The sequence below is a fragment of the Tyto alba genome, unplaced genomic scaffold (assembly GCF_018691265.1).
Source record: "Tyto alba isolate M040663 unplaced genomic scaffold, T.alba_DEE_v4.0 Super-Scaffold_19, whole genome shotgun sequence".
NCBI classification, from domain to species: Eukaryota; Metazoa; Chordata; class Aves; order Strigiformes; family Tytonidae; genus Tyto; species Tyto alba.
The window spans coordinates 5,498,618-5,519,465 of NW_024881281.1; the positions used below are offsets into that span (position 1 = coordinate 5,498,618).

General features: G+C 47.0%; 1 protein-coding gene across 2 annotated transcripts in view; it reads left to right on the forward strand.

Annotated features, from left to right (window-relative positions):
* Positions 1–20,848, forward strand: part of SSH2 (slingshot protein phosphatase 2) — a 104,750-nt gene that overhangs the window by 77,011 nt on the left and 6,891 nt on the right. For both annotated transcript variants that reach the window (XM_042791432.1, XM_033004797.2), the window contains 10 exons: positions 1,204–1,325; positions 3,727–3,795; positions 4,559–4,624; positions 5,799–5,993; positions 7,825–7,918; positions 8,046–8,174; positions 10,963–11,009; positions 12,469–12,615; positions 14,979–15,179; positions 19,387–20,230. In XM_042791432.1, coding sequence (XP_042647366.1) covers positions 1,204–1,325; positions 3,727–3,795; positions 4,559–4,624; positions 5,799–5,993; positions 7,825–7,918; positions 8,046–8,174; positions 10,963–11,009; positions 12,469–12,615; positions 14,979–15,179; positions 19,387–20,230 — 1,914 coding nt within the window. The remainder of the gene's footprint in view (positions 1–1,203; positions 1,326–3,726; positions 3,796–4,558; positions 4,625–5,798; positions 5,994–7,824; positions 7,919–8,045; positions 8,175–10,962; positions 11,010–12,468; positions 12,616–14,978; positions 15,180–19,386; positions 20,231–20,848) is intronic.

Sequence of the window (20,848 nt, forward strand, 5' to 3'; positions counted from 1 at the left end):
TAGGCCCTGCTCAAAGTTCAAGAAGCAATTTAACAATAAGGTAAACACTGAAGCCAGACAGTGTCTTGGGGTTGGATTAGGCCGTTCAAAGTTAAGATTCAGTATACATAATTAAGACACTTCCTTTCTAGGGATGTCCTAGTTTCTCTAGTTGGGATCCTGTGACTAAAATAACTGCAAATGGCTTGGAACAGAGTCCAAAAAATGTTGCAAGTAAAGGCTGCCTACTGCAGATGTTTATAAGCAAAACCTAAAACGCTGGGCTTCGCTCCCAGGTCTCTTCGCTAACCAGCATCTATGAGAAGGCTCGCTGGAGTCACTTCAGTTCTGGCTTCCTTGTGGCTTCTGGAAGAGCATTACTCTTCAGTGTAGCCTTTCAGGAACTTCAGTGTTGGTCTGACGCTCACAACTTAGCTGCACGGCTGCTTTCTGAATGCTGTCAGTAGTATTTGATGTGGGGGAGTTTGGGGTGAAATTCAGGCATCCTCCAGTCCTGCTAGATCTCTCTTTTGGCACTGGGGTGCACGTGGTTGTGGTAGGAGCATTGAAGCACAACAACTTTCACCTCTTCTGAGCAATTTGAATCCAGCCATGGGTACACCTTAATAATAGAGAAATCTTCTCCTGCCAGCTATAAGGCAGTAGGGTTGCTTCTGCATTGAGGAGGTTGCTAGAAAAATTCAAAGGACCAGCAGGAAACCACATACAAATTAGATCCTAGTTGTCCAGCTGTCTGGGAAGTTGGTGGAAAGAGTCGCGTAGCATACAGTAGTTGAAAGGAAAGCTCTGTCTCTTTGGACAAAGGCCTCAGAGATGAAGAACACGTTCAACACCTGTCTGTCTCGCTGAACTCATAATGCTCCGTGAAGCTCACTAGGCTGGGACCAGTCGGAGGACTGTGGCAGCCAGCCTTGTAGGCTGCTGTTTAAATGCAGCCTTGGTGGGACAGAGCAGGCCTGCACGCAGCAAGGTGTGCAGAAGGCACCAGGAACACCCCAGCTGTTGAGGAAAGCACTGTGTAGAGAAGTAAGTTGCTTCTCCCTCTTCTGCTGGTTACCCAGCTGTGAAGTACAGGCCATCCGTACTAGTGCAAACTGCATCACTGCTTCTGCGCCTGTCACTTAGCATGAAAAAGTGGCTTGTAAAGGCAATAGTGTGTGTTTCGCTGGCTGCACTGCTGAACTCTCCCCTTCCTTTCTTTAGGCTGTAAGACTGGAAAGTACCTACCAGAACCGCACCAGATACATGGTGGTAGTGTCCACCAACGGCAGACAAGACACCGAAGAGAGCATTGTCCTGGGAATGGATTTCTCTTCCAATGACAGGTACTCACAGTGTCCAGGTGGGGGAAGTCCTTGTGTTCACCCACATGTCAAGTGCAGAAACCACTGTCTTGTGTCCATGCTTTCTGGGGATAGACAGCTTCAGATTTTCCAGCCTAACACCTTTCTTGAGATCCAGAATTCCCCTTTTATTTCTTGAAACAAGGTGACAGATGGGAAGGAAACAGCACAGGTCAGCATTTCTTCCATTTGTCCAAGCTTCAGGGCTGTGTGAGGACATTAAGTGCCCTTAAGTGTCTCTGAACAGTGAGGTCCCTAAGCCCTGCATCTGCACACCAGGGACAGGGACAACTCACATGCAAAAAAAAAAAGGAAAAGCTACAATTAGAGAAGCTGGACATCAAGGTTCAGGAGAGCAACTAATAGGAAAGTGACTGTCAGGCAGCCCCTTGCCGAGGTCATGGCTCAGAAGGCCTGTTGGGAATGTTAGGGTTGCTGATGGCAGATCTTACTCAATGTGTGCTCTCCCCAGACATCAGTATGTCATCAGGGTTTAGTGCTTTTGCTTCACTCATTTAAACTGCTGCTGACCTCTCCAAAAGGCTGCAGAATGTGGCTGGGAAGCAGCTTTTGCTGCTGGAGTGACTGTAAGTCAGGAGGCAGCACCCCCCCAGCAGCTTCATGGACAGAAGCTTCAGGTTTAGAAAGGAACACCAGGCACTTTGGAGAGGGCACGGAGGCACATGCCTCTTAAAGGGTAAGTCAGTCTTGGTCTATGCAGAGAAAGAAAAGCTTGGATATTCAAACTGTTTTGGAAGTTTTCATACACAGCTGCTACAGGAATGAGTCTGTAACTTTCAGGAAGTTAGGAGGGTCACTAGAAAATCTTTTTTAATTGTTTGGCTACAAAACGGCCTTCCAGACAGCCTGCTGATCACAACAGCCTTCATTTCAAGTGGCTTGATTTGGAAGCTTAGCTCAAGTGATGCCTGCTAAAAAGGGAGAGGAGCCTGATGTTGCCCTGGCCCCTGGCTCCCTTCCTGTGCACATGTGCACAGCTGTAGCTCAGAGATGCTTTTGCGATAACGTAAGAATAACTTGTCCTTGCACAGGTTGCTGTGAGCTTGGAGCTTGCTATTGGCTGTGATATACCAGCACAGCCACCTTTGATAACTTGAGAGCTCACTGGTATTCAGTCTCTAATAACGTAGCAGGGTCACTTTAGCTTTCTGCCAGAGTTACTTAGGTTCTGGATGGTCAGTCTAATACACCCTCCCCTAGTCCACTTGGTATTTATAACTCAATGTAGACTTGTTGCTATGGTCTCTGATAAGCGCTTGCTGAACACTATCACTAAAAATACCCTGGCCACCTTGGGAAGCCTTTTAAAAACACATCTTTCCATGAGCTCATCTCGTTGTCAACAGAAATAGCTGCGTGCCGCAGTGTCTCCTTGTGCTGGGCACCAGTCGCTTCGAGGCGTGTGCGTTTACAGGGCTTCGTGTCTGCTGACCCTCTGAAGCCTCGAGTCTCACACTCTTCCCCCACTTCTCATGAGCTGCAGCGACTGACGGAGGTGTTAGGGCTTGTGGAAATTTGAGAGCAGCTAGTGCAAAGCCTAAGAGCAGGAGGCAATTGAATCCAATCCTTCATTAAGATGCTGATTTGATTATGGACCAATTTTACAGCTTTGTGAGATTCAGCTTTTTTGTTTGACATCATGGTGCAGGTTGTGTTGGGGTTCCTCCACCCCTTCCTTTTTTCCATCACTTGACTTCTGCTTTTAACTTGTTTTTTTGCTCAGCCTTACAGAAAGCAGGTGACTGTGAGGGCAAAGAGGTCAAAGCAGCTGAGAGAGGAGTGGGATTGCCAAGAGGTGTCTGTCTCTGCTGGCTGTTGCACTCATCCTCGAGGTGTGGGAGGGCAAAGAAGGGGCAGGAGTCAGCAGCGAGTGATAGGCTGTGATTGCTAACCTACCGTGCTGCCAGTCACCCTGCTATTACAGTATACTGATCCCACGTCCCAGCAGCTGAGGCTGAGGGACAAACAGGAAAACAAAGCTGTGGATTGCAAAATCAGAGTTAAAACCAAACCGCTTGAGCTTGAGAGGGACTAATCTGTAAAGAAAGGCTTGAGCTGACTGAAGACTGTGAGCTCCCTCTGAACTTCGGCACAAAGCTTGCTGCTTCTGAATCCTGTTTGCTCTTCTCCTGGGTGTATGTTAACCCTTTAAGCTTGCTTGAAATAGTACAGCTGTACCCTTTATCTGGTTAATGATCCTTGCCAGGCACCAGTGTTGTAGAACAGCATGGGCACTGTTTGTCCCTGAAGCAATAGTGGGATTTTTTCATTTTCTTTCTTATGATACGCAGCCATTGCTGTGAAATTAGAATAATAGCGTGGTGCTGTAGGAGATGGGCTGACCTTCTCTTTCTTACTACAGTAGCACTTGTACAATGGGCTTGGTGCTGCCACTGTGGAGTGACACCTTGATCCACCTGGATGGGGATGGGTAAGTGTCTTTTGTATGTCCTAGGTCAGTAGCAGAGGGTCTTTGTGTGTGAGCTTACAGCACAGTGTATGGGGAAGAACTCGAACAGGTCCAGCAGATCTCCTGCTGTCGGCCTGCATTGGGTTAGTAGCTCAAAGGCCCTAAATCACAGGGGTTGTGGCAGGGAACACCAATAATTGACTTATCTGTGAATAAACACGCACCGAGACAGTGGATTATGTGTGTGTTTAAGCTGGAGTAAATGAGCTTTTACTGGTGAGTGGGTGTGTAGTGAAAGCTCCTTAAAGGGATCCTATTATGTGTTCCTCCATCACACTTGCAGCAGGCAGCGTTCAACTGAACGTAAAATAAGAGTGATGTTTCTCTGCCAAATAGACACCTGACTTGCAGACTCCTGTTTGTGCCAGTTACAAAGGCTGTCCAGCGCAGTGCGTGGAATGACTTTTCTTTCCTTGGTAGCTGCCCCAGGATCACTTTAGCTGGACTCTGTTGCTCCCAGCTGTGGCACTGAATTTGTGTTGCCAAGGTAAACAGCACAGCCCAGCACTGTCCCACTGTCTTAGTTTCGTTCCCAAACAGCAGCTGCTTAAAAAAGTTATCTTAGAGCTTTTAGCGTGCTATTTTGTTCTGTTTGCTAGCTGAACTCTGCAGTGTATGCATAGGGCTAGTCCTTTGCTGTTCTAATGTGCTACAAACTTTCAGTTATTAACTAGAAAGTGGCTTTTTGGACACATTTTTACTGTGCCTTTTTTCCTTTCTCCAGAGGGTTTAGCGTATCGACAGATAACAGGGTTCATATATTCAAGCCAGTGTCTGTACAGGCAATGTGGTAAGTACTTACTATAATCTGTCCCAGTGATCCTTTTTCCAAGGTATTTTGGCTGCTCGAGCTTTTAAAAAGCAGGTGCTGCTTTGCATTATTGGTATCTTGAGACCTACTCAAGCAGCCAGAAGTCTCCTTCAGAGACAGGGAAGGAAGTTTGATACCAGAGTAAAAAAAACATGTAAGTGCTGATGTACAGCAGTGAGTTTATAATATTACTGCAGCCACACCTTCGTCTCAGCTGGGGGCAGGAAAGAATAGGGTAATTTTCCTTGCAAAGGGCTGCTGCTTTGAATCTCTCCAAAGCAGAATTGCTTTGAGCATGTGTTTGAAATACCTTTTTGGTTGTTTTTTTTTTTTTTTTTTTTGTCATGAATAAGGAAATACACGCTGTGTATATTTTAGGAGTCTCTGTCTCCAGTGAGATATGTTCATTGTGATAGCAAGAAGGAAAGAGAAGCTGCCTGCATTTTTTTCTCCTTTTAGGGTGGCTCGTGTAAGAATGTAGTGGCCATGAAAGTATTTCTGGCTCAAGCTTCTTTGCATTGCAGAAATACATCGCCTGTCAGGATGTCATGCTACTGTGTCACCCCAGTGATTTTGACCTGGATCCTTCTGATCCCAGTCAAAGATTTAAAACAAGCTAAAAATAGGAGAGTGAGGATTTGTTCCCCAACAGCAGCTGAAGAAACTTCTGACATCCCTCGTGCAATGAAAGAGGGCAGACACCTAAACACCTCAGTAAAGTCAAACCCTGAGCCCTTGGTTGTGCAGCTCTCGTGTCCCTGCCTTGCACACAGGGGAGCTGAGGGCACAGCAGGAGCTGTCAGAACACCCTGTCTTGGACACAAACTCTGTGCATCTTATTTGTGGCTTAGGTAGTTGTAGCAGTTTTTGGAGCCAGACACACACATGCTTTTGCGTCTGAATTGTGGGCACCTTTGCTGCTATCCAGGCTTGTCTTGGCATACTTCAGTTGACATTTAAGCTCTTGCAGTGTGTGGTTATCCAGACCCTCGCAGGACAGCCTTCTGCTTGGTGCTGGGGGCTGTTGCATATAGCACCAGCGTTTGTACTGACTGATGAGATGTGAGCACTGTCCTGGATTTGGCTGCTGCTTTGTGCTCAATACCAGTCTGAGGAAGAAATTATAATCCTGCAAGTATTTCTCCCTTTCTAGGTCTGCCCTGCAGAGTTTACATAAGGCTTGTGAAGTGGCACGGAGCAACAATTACTACCCAGGGAGCCTCTTCCTCACGTGGGTCAGTTACTATGAGAGCCATATCAACTCCGACCAGTCGTCAGTCAATGAGTGGAATGCCATGCAAGATGTCCAGTCCCACCGGCCCGACTCGCCTGCCCTCTTCACAGATGTGTAAGTTTGTCTGGCTCTGCTGAGCCAAAGTGTTTGGCTGTCAAGCACTACAGTCTCCAAATGAGGACACAGTTTCCACTAGAGATTACTCTTAATTAGGTATTAATGAGGAGAGGTTTCCTGTTCCAGGTAATAAGCGGACCCCTGGTTAGGTAAGCACCAGCACTGGAAGTTTAGCCCTCCTGGGGCTCCTTTGCATCTCCTCCAGCATGTTTTCAGTCCAGTTGTTTACCTTGGGCTTTAGGCCCACAGATCTTTGCTTCTGAAAGGTAAATCCTGTGTTACTAGTGAGAGAGAGGTGTGGTGTATTCTAGTACCTAGGCTTTTCTCTTGCCTGGTTTTGTCCTCTCATTTCCAGGCTTGGTGTCTCCTGGAACGAACAGGTTTCTCTGGACTTTGCTCTTAAGCTGGCGTGTGTCTGAGCACATATTTAGAGTAGCATGGTCTTTTTTTCCTTACTCAGTTAATTTTGCTGTAAAGTGAAGTGTTTATGTATCCTCTTTTGAGACTCTGAGCTCAGAAGCATCCTCATAGGCACCCACTGATACACCTAAGAATGGGGACAAAGAGCAGTGCAGCTTTTCATCATTCTGAGGAGCTCTGCAAGTATGGAACAGGACAGTATGTAGGTCCCAAGCTAAGTGCTTGGATGTCTGGAGATATATGGTCCAAAACAGTGGCTGAGGTAGGTAGACAGTTTGGAAGGGCAAAATATACAGGCTGTATCAACATTCAAGGTTTATGACGCCTGTAATTAGTAATTGCTGATGGTACTGATACCGTATAACCTCAAAGGTAGTCTGTGTCCAGATGTGATGCCAAGTGTGAGGGCTTAGCTGCCCAGTTTGTAGTAATAGAAATGACTTCACTAGCCCCAGCTGCTTTCCCAGTATAATAGTGCCATTCGTTGATTTATGCTTTCAGATATTTCCTGTTGTTGGAGTTCAGTGAATGGATAATAATGCTAAGCAGTCGTTCGGCTGTGAACAAGTCTTCACACTTGATTGTTTTTTAATGTTCAAGGAGTGTGGCTGAAAAGTTTTGGCAGGCTGTCAGATTAATATTCTTTTGTAGCTTTTCATGTGTAAGTTTTATGTAACGCACCCTTTCCCTGGTGGCAGCAACTGAATGATTTCCTGTGGACACCTAGACAGTGTTCTCTTAATTGAGTCCTGAAATAATCTGTGATGTTAAAAGGACCTGGAACTTTCATGATTTTTATTTGTGAACCAGCAGTTGGACACTTGTAAAGCAGAGAAGTGTCTGTGCAGTCACCATCCTGTCAGCCTTCCAGAGAAACAGAAAGGTGGTGTGAGATTTTAGTGCTGGGTCCCTTCTAAAGATGATGGGTGAGACAGTTCTGTGCTGCTGCTCTCTTGCAACTTCCCCTGGTGTTAGTCAAGCTATTTTTGCAGCTGGTGATAAGGGCCCTGGCAGCAGAGGCTGGAGGAATGCACAGGGGCTTAGCTGCCCTCATCTCTCCATGTAAGGAGCTTTGGAGCTGTTACCTTTCCAAGAAAGGTAGGGGGAAGCTTAGATATTGCTCCAGAGAGTATAATGCAGCCTTCCCAATTTAAATTTTACCAAATACCAGAGGTTCTCTGGATGACTAGAATGGATTAGGAGCATTCAGTTGGTCTCTTTCATATACAACTGGGAATCTAAACTGGGCTTTACAGCCATCTGAATCTCTTCCAGCTGAGGACGTGCTTGGGGGAAATAGTGTATCTGAGACTCTGCAGAGTATCCATTCTATACAATACATATTCAAAAAATGCCATGAATCCAGTTTGTTTCCCCTCCCAGTGACTCTCTTGCTTTCTTCCAATAGCCCGACTGAGCGGGAACGCACAGAACGGCTAATTAAGACCAAGTTAAGAGAGATCATGATGCAGAAGGATTTGGAGAACATCACGTCAAAAGAGGTGAGTGGTAAGGGAGCAGCACTGGAAGTGCTGTTGGGCAAACTAGAGAGCTCTTTACTTTATGCCATGAAGAAAGGCCAGGACAAAAACTTCACATGATTTCCTTGTGTTCCTCTTCCCCACCCAGATACGCACCGAGCTGGAGATGCAGATGGTATGTAACCTGCGGGAATTCAAAGAGTTCATTGACAATGAAATGATAGTGATCCTTGGGCAGATGGACAGCCCCACGCAGATATTTGATCATGTCTTTTTGGTAAGTCTATCAGTGAATTCAAGAGTAAACACACCTAACACTTCTCACTATGTCTTGGTTGACACAGGGGCCTCTGGAGGAACTTAAAGGAACTCTGAAAGAGAGATTGGCTGGTCCTGGGGTGACATACTCTTAAGCAAGACTCTTGCTTCTTGGCTGTACTAGTTTGCCATACAACAGCAGCCAAACTGTAGACCCTGTCACTCGAGGATGGAAGGGAAAAAAGGTCTTAATTCTAACTACTTTTCAGGGCTGTTTCCATTGATGCAAGACCAATTTTGTAGCTTTAACTACACAGGGTACCCGCATGCCGAGTTCTTGGAGTATACATGTGTTTAGGAAAGGCATAACTACAGCAAAGAGGGAGGGGAGCTGCTGGGGAGAGCTGTATAACATTCAGGTGGAATGATGCTCTTGTAACATGGAAATCTCTGAGTTCATATGATCCAGGAGGAACAGAGAAGCTTAAAGAATCCTGGAGATAAATCACTTAAAAGACAAAATGTTTATGTTTCCTTAATGTTTTGCTTGCTTAGCTGCCTTTCGTTGCTGCTGAGGCCTGTCTAATTACTGCACCTCCTCCTGGTGAGTCAGCACTCCGCTGCATTTCCCAGCCCTGAAGCAACGGGACGCAGGTTTGGTTGGGCTGTCTAGCCTATGAGGTTGGCTCGACTTTAAACAGAGCCTTTCTTCTTGGACCAGCTGGTCTTTCCTAATGGAGAGGGCCTCTCCCAGCCTCCTAAAGCTTAGTGCTGTGGCTCAGAAGGGATGGTGTATGTTAATGTGCGCACTCCCAAGAAATTGTGATGGGGTATAGCCAGGAAACTTAAAGTATGTACAATGTAATGGATTTTTTTTTTTTGCAGACTATGTGTTCTCCAGAGAGAGACATGTTACAGGCTTACAGTGCGAGTCAAAAGCAGTACAGGCAGTTTGGTCCACTGCAGGGCTTGGAGTTTTGGCTCTGAGTGCCTTTAATGGGAACAAGACCTATAAAACAAGGCTTGCAGGCAGCACCAAGGAGAAGAGCTGTGGCTGATGTGTGTAATAGAAGTATTTGCAAAGCAGCTCTCTGTGGTGAGAAGCAATGCTCCTGAGGCTGGGCACCAACTTCATTCAGGAGTGTGTATACTGCAAGGCAAAGTCGAACAGTGAGGTCTCGGGAAGGCATGGAGCTGTTCCCTTCTAGGTGGAGGCAAGAGCCCTGTGGGATCCCGCAAGGATTGCTAAAATAACTAAACAGAAAATAAGAGACCTGATGATGTTGCTGATTGTGGATCAAAGGACAGGAGGAAAGGCTTTCACCACTGCAGCATTGTTCTCCATACCTGTGGAAACTGGTGGTTCCCAGGCCTGAATTAAATTAGTCTGAATTAAAAAGTCTGTGGGGATATGGTAAATACAGTAGGGATCAAAATGTGTTTGTTGGCAGATACTGAATAGCAAGACCCCCCATAGTCCTCCTTCACTTCATGCACAGCTCTGGACTCTGTGGCTGAAGGCAGTGGGTTCTGTTGAAATGTGGGCTACCACGGCAGGTAGTGTTTGCCCCTTTATTCTGCTCGAAATTCGGAGTCCCATGTGTGCTGACCCCTTGAATGGTGTCCTCATTATGACGATTTCTCTTAGGAAGTAGTTCAGTTTGGGAAGAACCAGATGTTTTTTGTTCATTGATTTCCTGAAGTGTCAAGACAAGACAACAGGCTTGTCCCCAGTAGCTGCCGCAGTGGTAACACAGCTCTCCTGTGCGTGTGCATCCAGGCGCAGGCTGTGAGTGCTCAGGACTTTCCTGCAAGCGCTGCCGTGGGCGCGAGCGCGTGCCTGTGAGCCGGAGCTCTTGGAGCTCCCCCACCTCTGACGTGGGGCGCCCATGCAGGCTTTCCGGGGCAAACAGCAACCCATCCTCTGGGTGGACACTGCTGCTCCTGCAAGACTGGGAGAGTCTGGCTCTCAGGCTGACGGGGTTTGCAGGCAGGCGGTGGGTATGCTCCAAGGGCCCTGGCTGTGCCTCTCCTGGCCCTCGGGCGATATGGAAGCCTGTGCTGTGGGAGCAGCCCCGAGCAGTGCTGTTGTGCTGGTGGTGGCAGTGCTACCTGGGTCCCTCTTGCTTACTCCTTCATCTGAACCACCTTTCTATTTAGAAGCAGATAGCTTGTGCACCTTCAGTTTTGAAGGAAGCTTTTGTCTGAGTGGTTTTGTCCTCAGTCAGGGTTTACGGGTTTGAGCAAGCAGCTTGGAAGCCCTGCGTGTGCTGCAGAGAAGAGGGTTGGCTAGCCAGGGTTTAATGTGTTTACTTCTGTGCTCACACAAGGCTTTGAACATGGGGAGAAGTGTAACCCAGGTGAGTTTGCAGTGTTGCTGCCTTTGATGTGTGAGATGGGGTGTTTCTTGTATAAAGAGCACCTGGATGGTTTTTAAATGCAGGCAGCCTCTTTCCTGTGCAGTAGAGCTGGCAGCAGCCTCCAGGGAAAGGGTGGAGTGGTCTTGTCTTTGCTGAGGTTGATTTGTCAGTGGTGTGCAGGAAGTGCCAGCATATGGTGCTGGGCTCCTGCTTCGCAGAGCTGCTTGTTGCTGCAGAATAGATCTGGTTAATGGGGTGAGATAAGGTGCTGGACATCAGCTGTGTCACCACCCTTCTGTGTACCCCTTTACTCAAAAGCCCAGCTCTCCCAACACTTGGCTGGCCAGCTTCCTCCTTCAGTTCACTGGTGACAATCCCTTCCTCCATCAGTTGTCTGGCCATGCCTTCCCTCTGGCTGATGTGTCCCTTTGTGTGTTTTCCCTGCAGGGCTCAGAATGGAACGCCTCCAATTTGGAAGACTTGCAGAACAGAGGGTAAGTAGCTTCAGGCCATCAGCTTAAAAGCAAGAGCCTGGCGTCAACACTTGTCTGTGCAACAAACTCTATTCCATACCTACTATGTAACCTGAGTCTTACTAAAGGGTTTGCAGATCTGAACAAGCTCTTGCTTCCTCCAAACTCGCGTCCCACAAACAGTCACCCTAAAGTAAGAGAGTCTTGTTCCCTGACCTTGACTGACATCCCCTTGGTGAACAAAGGAAGCCAGCAACTCTAAGTAGCAAAAAGCTACAATTACTTTACTGGATGCTGCGTAGTTGGCTCTGAGCCCTCTGCTCCAGCCCGTTGTTCTGGACTGAGGTCTCAAGATTACAGGGTCACTTTGGAGCCTGGACCTCCGGACTGCGGCAGGAAGGAAAATATGTAAAAGAGCATTTGTTGCTTTGAGTGGGGCCCAGTGGGAAGTGAAGTCCTGTAGCTCTCAGGCTTAGCACTGATGGGTTCCTCTGTCTTCTGCCCTTTCTACCTTCCAGACTTCAGCTTAGCATGTCCTTTCTCTAGGCCAGGTGGACCTAGCACCAAGATTGTGCAATTAAATAATTATTTATGGGTTTGGCTTATTTGTACCAATCCAGTGGAAAAAACCTAATCACTCTGCTGAATTGAATTGATAACATAGTTCTGTACCTCAGAGAATCAGCCTGGCAAAATGGACTCTCTTCATTCAGCTCAGGGTCTGCTGCAGTTTTTTTTGGGTCAGACGGGTCCTGCTGGACTGCCAGCAATCTCATACCCATTAGGGAAAAGAGGTGTCACTCCTTTGTGGTGCTCTTGTTCTGTCTGATATCCCAGCATGAGTGCAGCTCATAAGCATCTTACAAGCAACCCTCAGGGCTAAAAATACTGGATGTAGTATATATAAATCCCGTATGCTTTCTCTAGCAGTTTCTTTTCCAGAAAATTAGCGGATAAGAAATAAATCCTCCCCAGTGGCTCATTGTCTGTTATATCTCTCTGTAGTTATTTTATGCATTTGTTTAATTATGGTATTGCTCAAGAGCTAATGCCTTCAATTTTCTTGTGTTGTTGGTGCAGCCAGAGGAAAGATTCACAAAAGGGGCTTTGAGAAAGTGTCCAGACACTAACTGAACAGTCTGTGCAGGAGCTCCTGTGGCAATTAGAATAGAGAGCTGGTGGGCAAGCAGTGTAACCTGACATACTGTAGAGGAAGTTTTTATCCGGTATAGATGGAAGCCCTTTTATCAGAGGCTAGGCTCTAAATTGCTCAGCAAAACCTTTTGTCTGCGTTACCCACTGCTTCCTTGCATCAAGTCCTGGTTTCCAAGGAGGTGTGTTCACGACTGAAACTTCAAATGCTTTGAGTTTTGCCACTCACAAATCAAGGCAAGGCTTTTGTGTGGCAGCTGTGGTATTTCTCTGAACTTGCCATGTTCTGCACACTGCATTTTTTTATCTGCTGTCTGTTTCCATGCAGGGTGCGGTATATTTTGAATGTGACTCGAGAAATAGATAACTTCTTCCCTGGCCTCTTTGAATACCATAATATTCGGGTATATGATGAAGAAGCAACAGATCTTCTGGCTTATTGGAATGACACCTACAAATTCATCTCCAAGGCAAAGTAAGTCTTTTCAGAACAGAACAAACACATTTAGAAAATGTATACTAAGCATTTTGTATTTTCTTGCTGATTTTCTTAACGACTTTTTCTCCTTGCCTACCTAGGATCAAAGCACTTTTACTTTGTAGTTTCTGTCTAAGTGTTAGAGTTGCCTTTCACAAATTTTCATTCTTGTGGGTGCTTGTACAAGGAACAGGGCTAGTTGAGAGGTTTCTGCCCAGTTGCAGTCCAGGCAAACAGTGGAGGAGATCATTCCTGTACTAGAGAGCCAACAGTTTGCCTGATGCTTAGGAAATGCTGTGGATCTGCAGAGGCGTTGGTGGGAGGAAAGGGCACTAACAAATCGAGCAGGGTTTAACAAAAGTAAGAAGCAAAACCGTATCAGCCAAACACAAATATAAGCTGTTCCCTGCATTGTGAGGTTGTACAATGAAGCCCACAGTCTGGAAGTGATTTCTTGTAGTGTAATGCTCTGGAGGAAACTCTTCCCTTTAACAGGAGTAAATGCCTGTGTAGGTCTCTGAGCTGTCAGTTACAGTGAGTAATCTGATAGCGGATGCTGAAAGTAGGGCCTTTTCACTGCAAAGAACTGCACCCCCGTTACATGAGCTGTCTCCAGTTAATTCAGCAGCCTTCTTAAGGGAAAATTGGTCAGAAAGTGGATTGGCATATGTTGCCTTTAAAGTATTATTTCCATTATAGAAGTCTGTCATCTCTTAACCATAGCTGGTGCTTGCAATTTCTTATAGCCTTTAAAATCTGACTTGAGTATGGCTCAAGACTTTTTCTTTAAAAGACATCATCATATTCCCTTACGTATTGATTTAGAATTGTTGTCATCCTCAGAAGTATTCTCCTGCCCAGAATATTTTCCATTGGGGTTTAAACTACTGGGCCTCAGTACTGTATATGAGGTGATGTAAGTTAATAATCTTCCAAACTGGGGCGATTACTGTACCCCTTCTTTGACCTGTCTGCTTGTTGTGTTTTGGGGTTTATTTTAATCACCGAAAGCATTGCAATGTTTTGACGAATTCGATTTCCAAAGTTGAGAAAGTCTTAGAGCAGTCTCAAGGCTGCTATAGCATGTTATACCCCACATGGTGCAGACATATCTCAGAGTGTCTGGGGAGTGTGGACACAGGTACAGGCTCAGGCAGCTGCGAGCAGCTCAGGTCTGAGCTTGTTGAGGCACAGGACTTGGTGTGTTCTGTGGCCTCCTGGTTTGTCCTGTGGGAACTTCACATGACTGGCAATCCAGAAAACCTAACACTTAAAGGAGAAAATGAAAGGTGCCAAACCCAAATTCTCTCAGCCTGCTCCGTGCCAATGCTGCCCAGCGCACAGTTGACAGAGGAGGGCCATAGCCTTCCTCCTCGTGTTTCATGGCAGACAAATGTTTTTTAATTCCTTGGAGCAGAGCGCTGGCTGCCCTTTCAGACTCTATACCAGCCTCACCAAGCAGAGTAGCTGCTCATTGCACTCAAAGGCACTGTTTGCTTTGCCTTCAATAAGAAAAAATTAATTAAAGCCAAAGGATCTTCTATCTGATTGCAATAGGGTGTTGCACTGCAGCCATCATTTGAGGTCTCTCTCTCCAGCCATGGGGAGGTCATCTTTTCCACTCGCTTGCATTTGGACAGGTAGCATGGTGAAGGACTGTTATAAACAGAGCCGGGGCAGGGGTGAGCTTTCTACCTACAGACAGTCCTAAGAAATGATGGTATCAAGAAAAATCTGCCAGGTTGTTTGATGGGGCTTTTGGATAGATTTGCACCTACCAGTATCTTGAGAGCTGTGGATGGGAGCTAAGTGGGATTTCAAACACCTGACTAAAGCAGTGTTGGTCTTGTTCAGCCAATTGCCAAACCCAGTGATATGCCATCAAAAGTTTGCTGTAGAACATCTCTGTGCTAGAGGCTGCCCTGAACTGCTTAGCATCTTCCAGGGATGTGTTTCTAAACTGTAACGCCACATTTGTGTGATAGATGGTTTTTTTATTTGGAATATTGCTTGATAGTAGTGGGCCACTTGAGCTGAGTTCAAGGATGCCATATTAGTCTTTAGAAGTCTTCATAAATCTCTGAAAACAACTGATGTTTGTCTACTTTGCAATAAAAGCTTCAGAGGAGTAGTTGTAACAAAATCCGTTAAGAATATTAAGATCTTGTTCTTCACTCTCGTTGTGTGTCTTGCTCCAGTTTGTAAATTGGATTACCAGATCACATCCCCGACTTCAACTGTGGCCACAGTGTTGAAAATGTGTTTGATAATGCTCTGGTAAAGAAGTTGCTGTTTTCTTAAGCTTCTCAGAGGCTGTGTTTTCTGTTCAGTGATCCTCTTTTGTCTTTCTTCCACTTCAGGAAAAATGGTTCTAAGTGCCTGGTGCACTGCAAGATGGGAGTGAGCCGCTCGGCGTCCACGGTGATCGCCTACGCCATGAAGGAGTACGGCTGGAACCTGGACAGGGCTTACGACTACGTGAAGGAACGGCGCACGGTCACCAAGCCCAACCCCAGCTTTATGCGGCAGCTGGAGGAATACCAAGGGATCCTGCTGGCCAGGTGAGTGGAAGGAAGGACCCTGATTGCCCACATTAAGGCATAACACTTAAATGATTGACTCCATTATTTTAATTAGAACTTCTGTCACTGCATTATGTAAGCTCGTGATTGTCTTGGGGAAGATAGCGCTCTGTTTTCATGGGTTATCTCAGCTGAGCCTGGGAACGTGTGTAATAAAGAGCTTTTAGGAGGCTGTTTGGCTTCTTGGACGGCTGGTTTTTGGAGAATAGCATCCCATGAACTGTCAGCTGAATACAGCGTTCAGAGCTGTGCAGACTCCAGCAGAGATAAATTATGTCCCTATTGCTTGTAACATCACTTGGCAGGAAATTCGCTTTGTCTCCATCTCAGCCTTACAGTTCCCTGTTGAACATGCCCCTCCTCAGCAGCTGGTCTGGTTTTATTTAGATCCCTTCGGTAAGTGTTGGTGTTAGGGGAGGGGACAGGATGTTCTGTGCATTGCAACAGCGGTGTTTATTCCTGCATGGTGTCCTGAGGCTGGTCTGGAGCTGGGCCTGGGTATGGGCAAGTGTGTTGTAATCCCAAGCGTATCACCTGATTAGCAAAAAGACATAAATATTGCATGTTTCTGAGAAATCCACTTGTAAGCTGTGTTAAGCAATGTCTTCACGTGATCAGCTGGAAGGAGGTAGTGATACACTGTTTGGCCAGATAATGGTATTTTGTTTAGGATCCTGGTGTGTTTTGCCAGGGAGCAGATCGGAAGCAAGCAGAATGACCCAAGCTGAGCCTCCTGCCACAGGAGGTGGCTCTTAGTGTGTTTTGACCAAAGTAATTATTTCATAGGTTCTTGGCGCTGTTGAAAGGTACCTGCCTTATGCTGTTCTTTACAGCTGCTCAGCCACTCGTGCTCTCTTTAGGGCACACTTCTAACATCTGTCCTCTGCTTGGTTTTGTTCCTTCGGGTCTGTCCTATCCACTTGCAAAGACCTCCCTTCACCTTTTCTGTGCTAATGACTTATCATTCCTACTTTGCTCTCACCTGCTCCCAGCCCTCCGACTGTCTCTGCTGCTGGGCTGGGTTTGGATTCCCAATTTTTACACCAACCCCCTGGTGTAAGCACCTCCTGTCACTGAAGTGTGTTTCCTCTTCCCCTCTCTGCGCAGATTAGCAACCTGAGGGCTCCTCTCAGCTTATTCCCTGATCAGGTGCACCCACAGGATCCTTGTCCTCCACCTCTTCCCGTGCCTGCCTTCCTCTCCCCGTTCCCCAAACACTGACTGCCATAACGACCCTCCTTCTTTCTGATAAAACAGCCAAGTAGTATCGAGTCTCAGGATAGCTCACAGTGGAATGGATATTTTAAGAAATTGTGCTCTTCTGGACTGAAACCCTTTGAGACAGACACCACACCTGCCTTTGGTGCCTTGTGTGACACCAAACATGCTCCTGCCACCGGTTAATAAAGGTCAGCGCTTAACTCTGAGCTGGAGGTGCCCTGACCAGTGTGGTGTGCTGTGTAGCATTGAGCAGACTGGGACATTAGATTTCACTGGGGTAGACTGGATGGAGGGAAAGAAGCTTTTTAGCTGTGAAAAACATGCCAACATCCTTTGCAACAGGTTGGTGAACACCTGTGAGGAGCCCTGGGCTGGTAGCAGCTGGGATATCAAGCCCTCAGCCCTGCAGTTAGTTTAGGTAATCTGTCAGTCTGCTAGTTGGTGGTATACCTGCAAAGTCACCCTATGCAAACATTTTGATTTAGGATTTTTTTTTCTCCTGTGTTCCAGTAATTTATTTTTCAGGAGGTAAATCTTTCTTGCTGCCATCATTTGTATGATGTGTGACTCTTCTCCCACTTAAGCATGCCACTGCTCCTGACCTGCTCTGCAAGTCCCCATACAACGGCACGAAGAGGATTACTTGTGAGGCTTTAAAAAAATGCAAGAGCAGTGCATTACATCTGTGTGTGTAGGACTGAAAAACCTGCAGTAAATGAAGCTTCACTGAAGCAAGGAATGGCCTCTCGGTACTGCAGAAATGGTCCCTTTTTACACGGTTTCTTTGTCAGCTCCAGACTGCTTTTTCCTCTTTCTTCTCTTGTGTTATTTAGCTTTGCCCTCTGGCCACCTTGTTTATTGCTGCGGAATTCCAGGACAGGTAAAAAAAAAAAAAAAAACAACAACAACAAACAACGACAAAAACCCAACAGATTCATGCTCATGTGACTGATCCGATTTCAGAGGGAAGGTATGTGAGGGCAGCCATGTGCTTGCACTATCTAGTTACGGTTTTGTGTTGGAGTTATAGCAACTGGGATATGTTTTCCAGCTGTAAAATGAAAACCCCCTGCCTGCTTTTAGTCACAACAACAAGCGTGTTTTGCTCTTTGGGACTGTCATACTTCCTAGGGTTAGTTAAACTGTCCCCTCCCTCTGATGATAAGACACGGAAAGGGGGACCCAGCCCTGTTTCTTTTATTAGTTATAGAGAAGGTACGGGAAAACAGTGTTTGGGATCCCCCTATGCCTTGTGCAACTTGTGAATCAACAGCAGTAGTTTTATACTGGAGGCTGCAGGGTGGTGGGGGATGAGGGGGGCTCCTGGTCCAAGGCTGGTGTGGACACAAGCTGGCCAGCCCTGGTGCCGTGCCTGAGCAGCCGGGGGCTCCTCTCCCTGGTACCAGGAGCACTGCCCAGGAAGGTCAAGAGGTGGCTGTGGGCTCTAGGAAAGGACGTGGGCTTCTGACCCTGCTTTTAACACCTCTTGCAGGTTGTAAGGCTGGAGGAAGTGTGAGGTTAAAAGTTAGCACAATACACCTCTCGCAGAGGTTGCTGACACCTGTTTTGATTCTCAGATCAAGGATGTGCTAGGCAAGTTTGGTTGGTTCATGCGTGAGGGTAATTTAACTTTCAAAATCAGATGCACAGCAGAGTGCTGGATTTGAGCACTGAAGCACCCTCAGAAAAACATCAACTTCTCCCCAGGTTACGTGGGAGACTTTTGACATCCCATACAGAGCCTCGGCAACAACCTGCCCCATGGACGAGCCTGGTTCTGCGGCCGGTGTGAAACTTTGCTCCAAAACCCATTAGAGCACGTGTACCTCAGAGCAATGCCTTTTGGCCTCCAGTCTTGACCCTCCTCTCCTTTCAGAGGACCCGATTCTGCCCTGTGTCATACATGAAGGTTGTAGCTGATGATGGGGTTGGAAAGCTAAATCTGCGGTGGATTGTTTTCCTTAGCTGTTGGGCACCCACAACTGAACTGGTACATTTTAATTAGTTCAATAACATCTGTTAATTAATGGATGTGTCTGGGAGCGTCTGCTCATACTAGCAAGGGACTGTGGAGAGCTTTTGCAAGGTCTCCTTCAGATCCAAGGACCTTTCTGTGGTATCTGCTCTCCTCCTAGGGGCAAACGGTGGAAGCACAGCCCTGTGGCTGTGGTCACTCAGCAAAGCCCTTGCAGACATGGCTAGCTGATGTGGTTTCACTGGGAGAAGTTGCCTCCTTTGCTCTCTGTAAGCCCAGGGTCATGGGCTGGGTTGTTTGGCAGGTGGAGATAAGGAAGGTGGTGCAATGCAGCTGGCAGTTACCTCGCCTTCTGACTGCTCAGACCTTCCTAAAAGGGCTTTCCAAGAGCTGGAGAACTCTTGAGCTTCCTTCCTGTGAAAGGCAGGTGGTGATTTGGGCTGTCTGTTGGCTGTTGAGAATGTCTTCGGTGTTTTACACACACCCACATCCACTCACCCTACCCTACCCTTTTGGTTCTCAGAGCCCAATTATTTATCACTGAAACTATTTAAAGAAGGAGCCACAAGGAAGATTGGACTTCATTCGGTGTCTGCCATCCACTCACATCCAGGACTGGGGACCCTGTCTCTTCTGGTCATTGCTGACTCACTAGCAAATGGAAGAGTGCTTGCTGGCTGAGAAAGGCCCAAATTCTGTAGTCAATTAAACATTGCATTTATTGAGTAGACTGATGAAATACTGCTGGGGAATACGTGTGTGTGGAGCGGAATGGTGCTGTGGGATTTGGCTACTGGAATAGCTTGTTACTGGATCAGCTTGTCCAGCAGCAAGTTTGGCCCTGAACTGTTTAGGTGAAGCTGCAGCTGTGATCAGTGACTCCAGTATTTGGCACGGTTTTTCATTTCATTGCATCCTCTTACAAGATGAGCCTGGCTGTGGTATGTGAAAACACGACTCAATGTTTTCATTTGCTTTTCTTCCCCGCAGCAAACAGCGGCATAATAAACTGTGGCGCTCGCACTCAGACAGTGACCTCTCGGACCATCACGAGCCCATCTGCAAGTCTGGGCTGGAGCTGAACAAAAAGGAGATCACCACCTCAGCCGACCAGATCTCAGAGGCAAAGACCAACGACAACCAGCAGCCGATGTCTCCCATCTACTCAGCTGAGGTAGACAGGGAGCAGCAGCTCCCAGAGGATGCAAACATGATCGAGGAGATGTGTGTGAAGGAGAGAAGGATCCACCTAGAATTTACATGTCGAGACTTCCACGCTGAGCAGATGGAGGACAAGCTGAACCTGAACAATATCAATGGCTGTACAGCAGGATGTTGTGTAGACTCTGTCCCCCCCGATAATTGCCATGCTTCTGAGGCCTTAATGCAACTCCAGCACCCCTTGGACATAACAGAGTTTCCTGATCTGACAGTGGACGATCTAGAAAAAGATGCCCTTAAGCCTGATATGAACGTGCACTTGGTTCCCATGGAAGAATTCACTTCGTGCTTAAAAGACTTTCCTCAGTCCCCAAACCAAAATTCCCCGAGCCTCCAACAGAATCCCCAGCCCGAAGTGACAGACCTCAGTGCAGACAGGATTGATTTCTTCAGTGCTTTGGAAAAATTCGTGGAGCTTTCCCAGGAGAGCCGGTCACGCACCTGCTCCCATTCCAGGATGGAGGAGCAAGGGAGTGGAAGGAATGGGGTCTCCAGGGTGCCTGTGCTGGAGGTGCCTCCTGCTGTGGAGGGGGGTGCAGATGCTCGAAGGAACAGCTCTGGAAACTCTCCTCAGGCATCAGATGATTCTTCCACAGATGAAGAACAACAAAAGGTTAAAATAACTTGCTTGGGTCTTCTTGTCCTGGCTTTCACTGAACAGGGTAGCTGTTTGAGGAGGGATTGCTAGATGCTTCCCCTTCACTTTTAGGTACTTGCCCTTCTCTGCACTTTTCCCTTAAACATCTTTTTGCTGGCAGTGGCAGGGTACTGGCTGAGTCAGCCTTGACCTGACCTGCTGTGCTGTTCTCATGAGAAACTTATTTTGAGTTTTGCATTAGGGGAGCAGATAGGTGGGACTTGACTCACTAATGCAGCTGAACCCTGAACAGCCGAGGCCAGCCAGCATCCTGAACCTGTGCGGGTATTTATGTGACTTAAGAAATCCATCAAAGAATGGGACAAAACTGGTACCTTTCCCTGGATGGGAAGCACCAGCACTGGGATAGTAAATCAAGACAGATGTAGGGCTTCCACTGCTGGAGGCAGAGAATGAGCCTGTCTAGGCCTGGGGTGACAGGATCAGGCATGTCATGGCTCACTTCTCTCCTGGGTAGAGAGATGGTCCAGACAAAATTTAGTAACCTCTGAATCGAAGTACCTTTCTCTTATAATTGCGTTCCACCCTTCATGACTCTCACAGGAATTGGTGATATCTGGGGCCATCATTTTC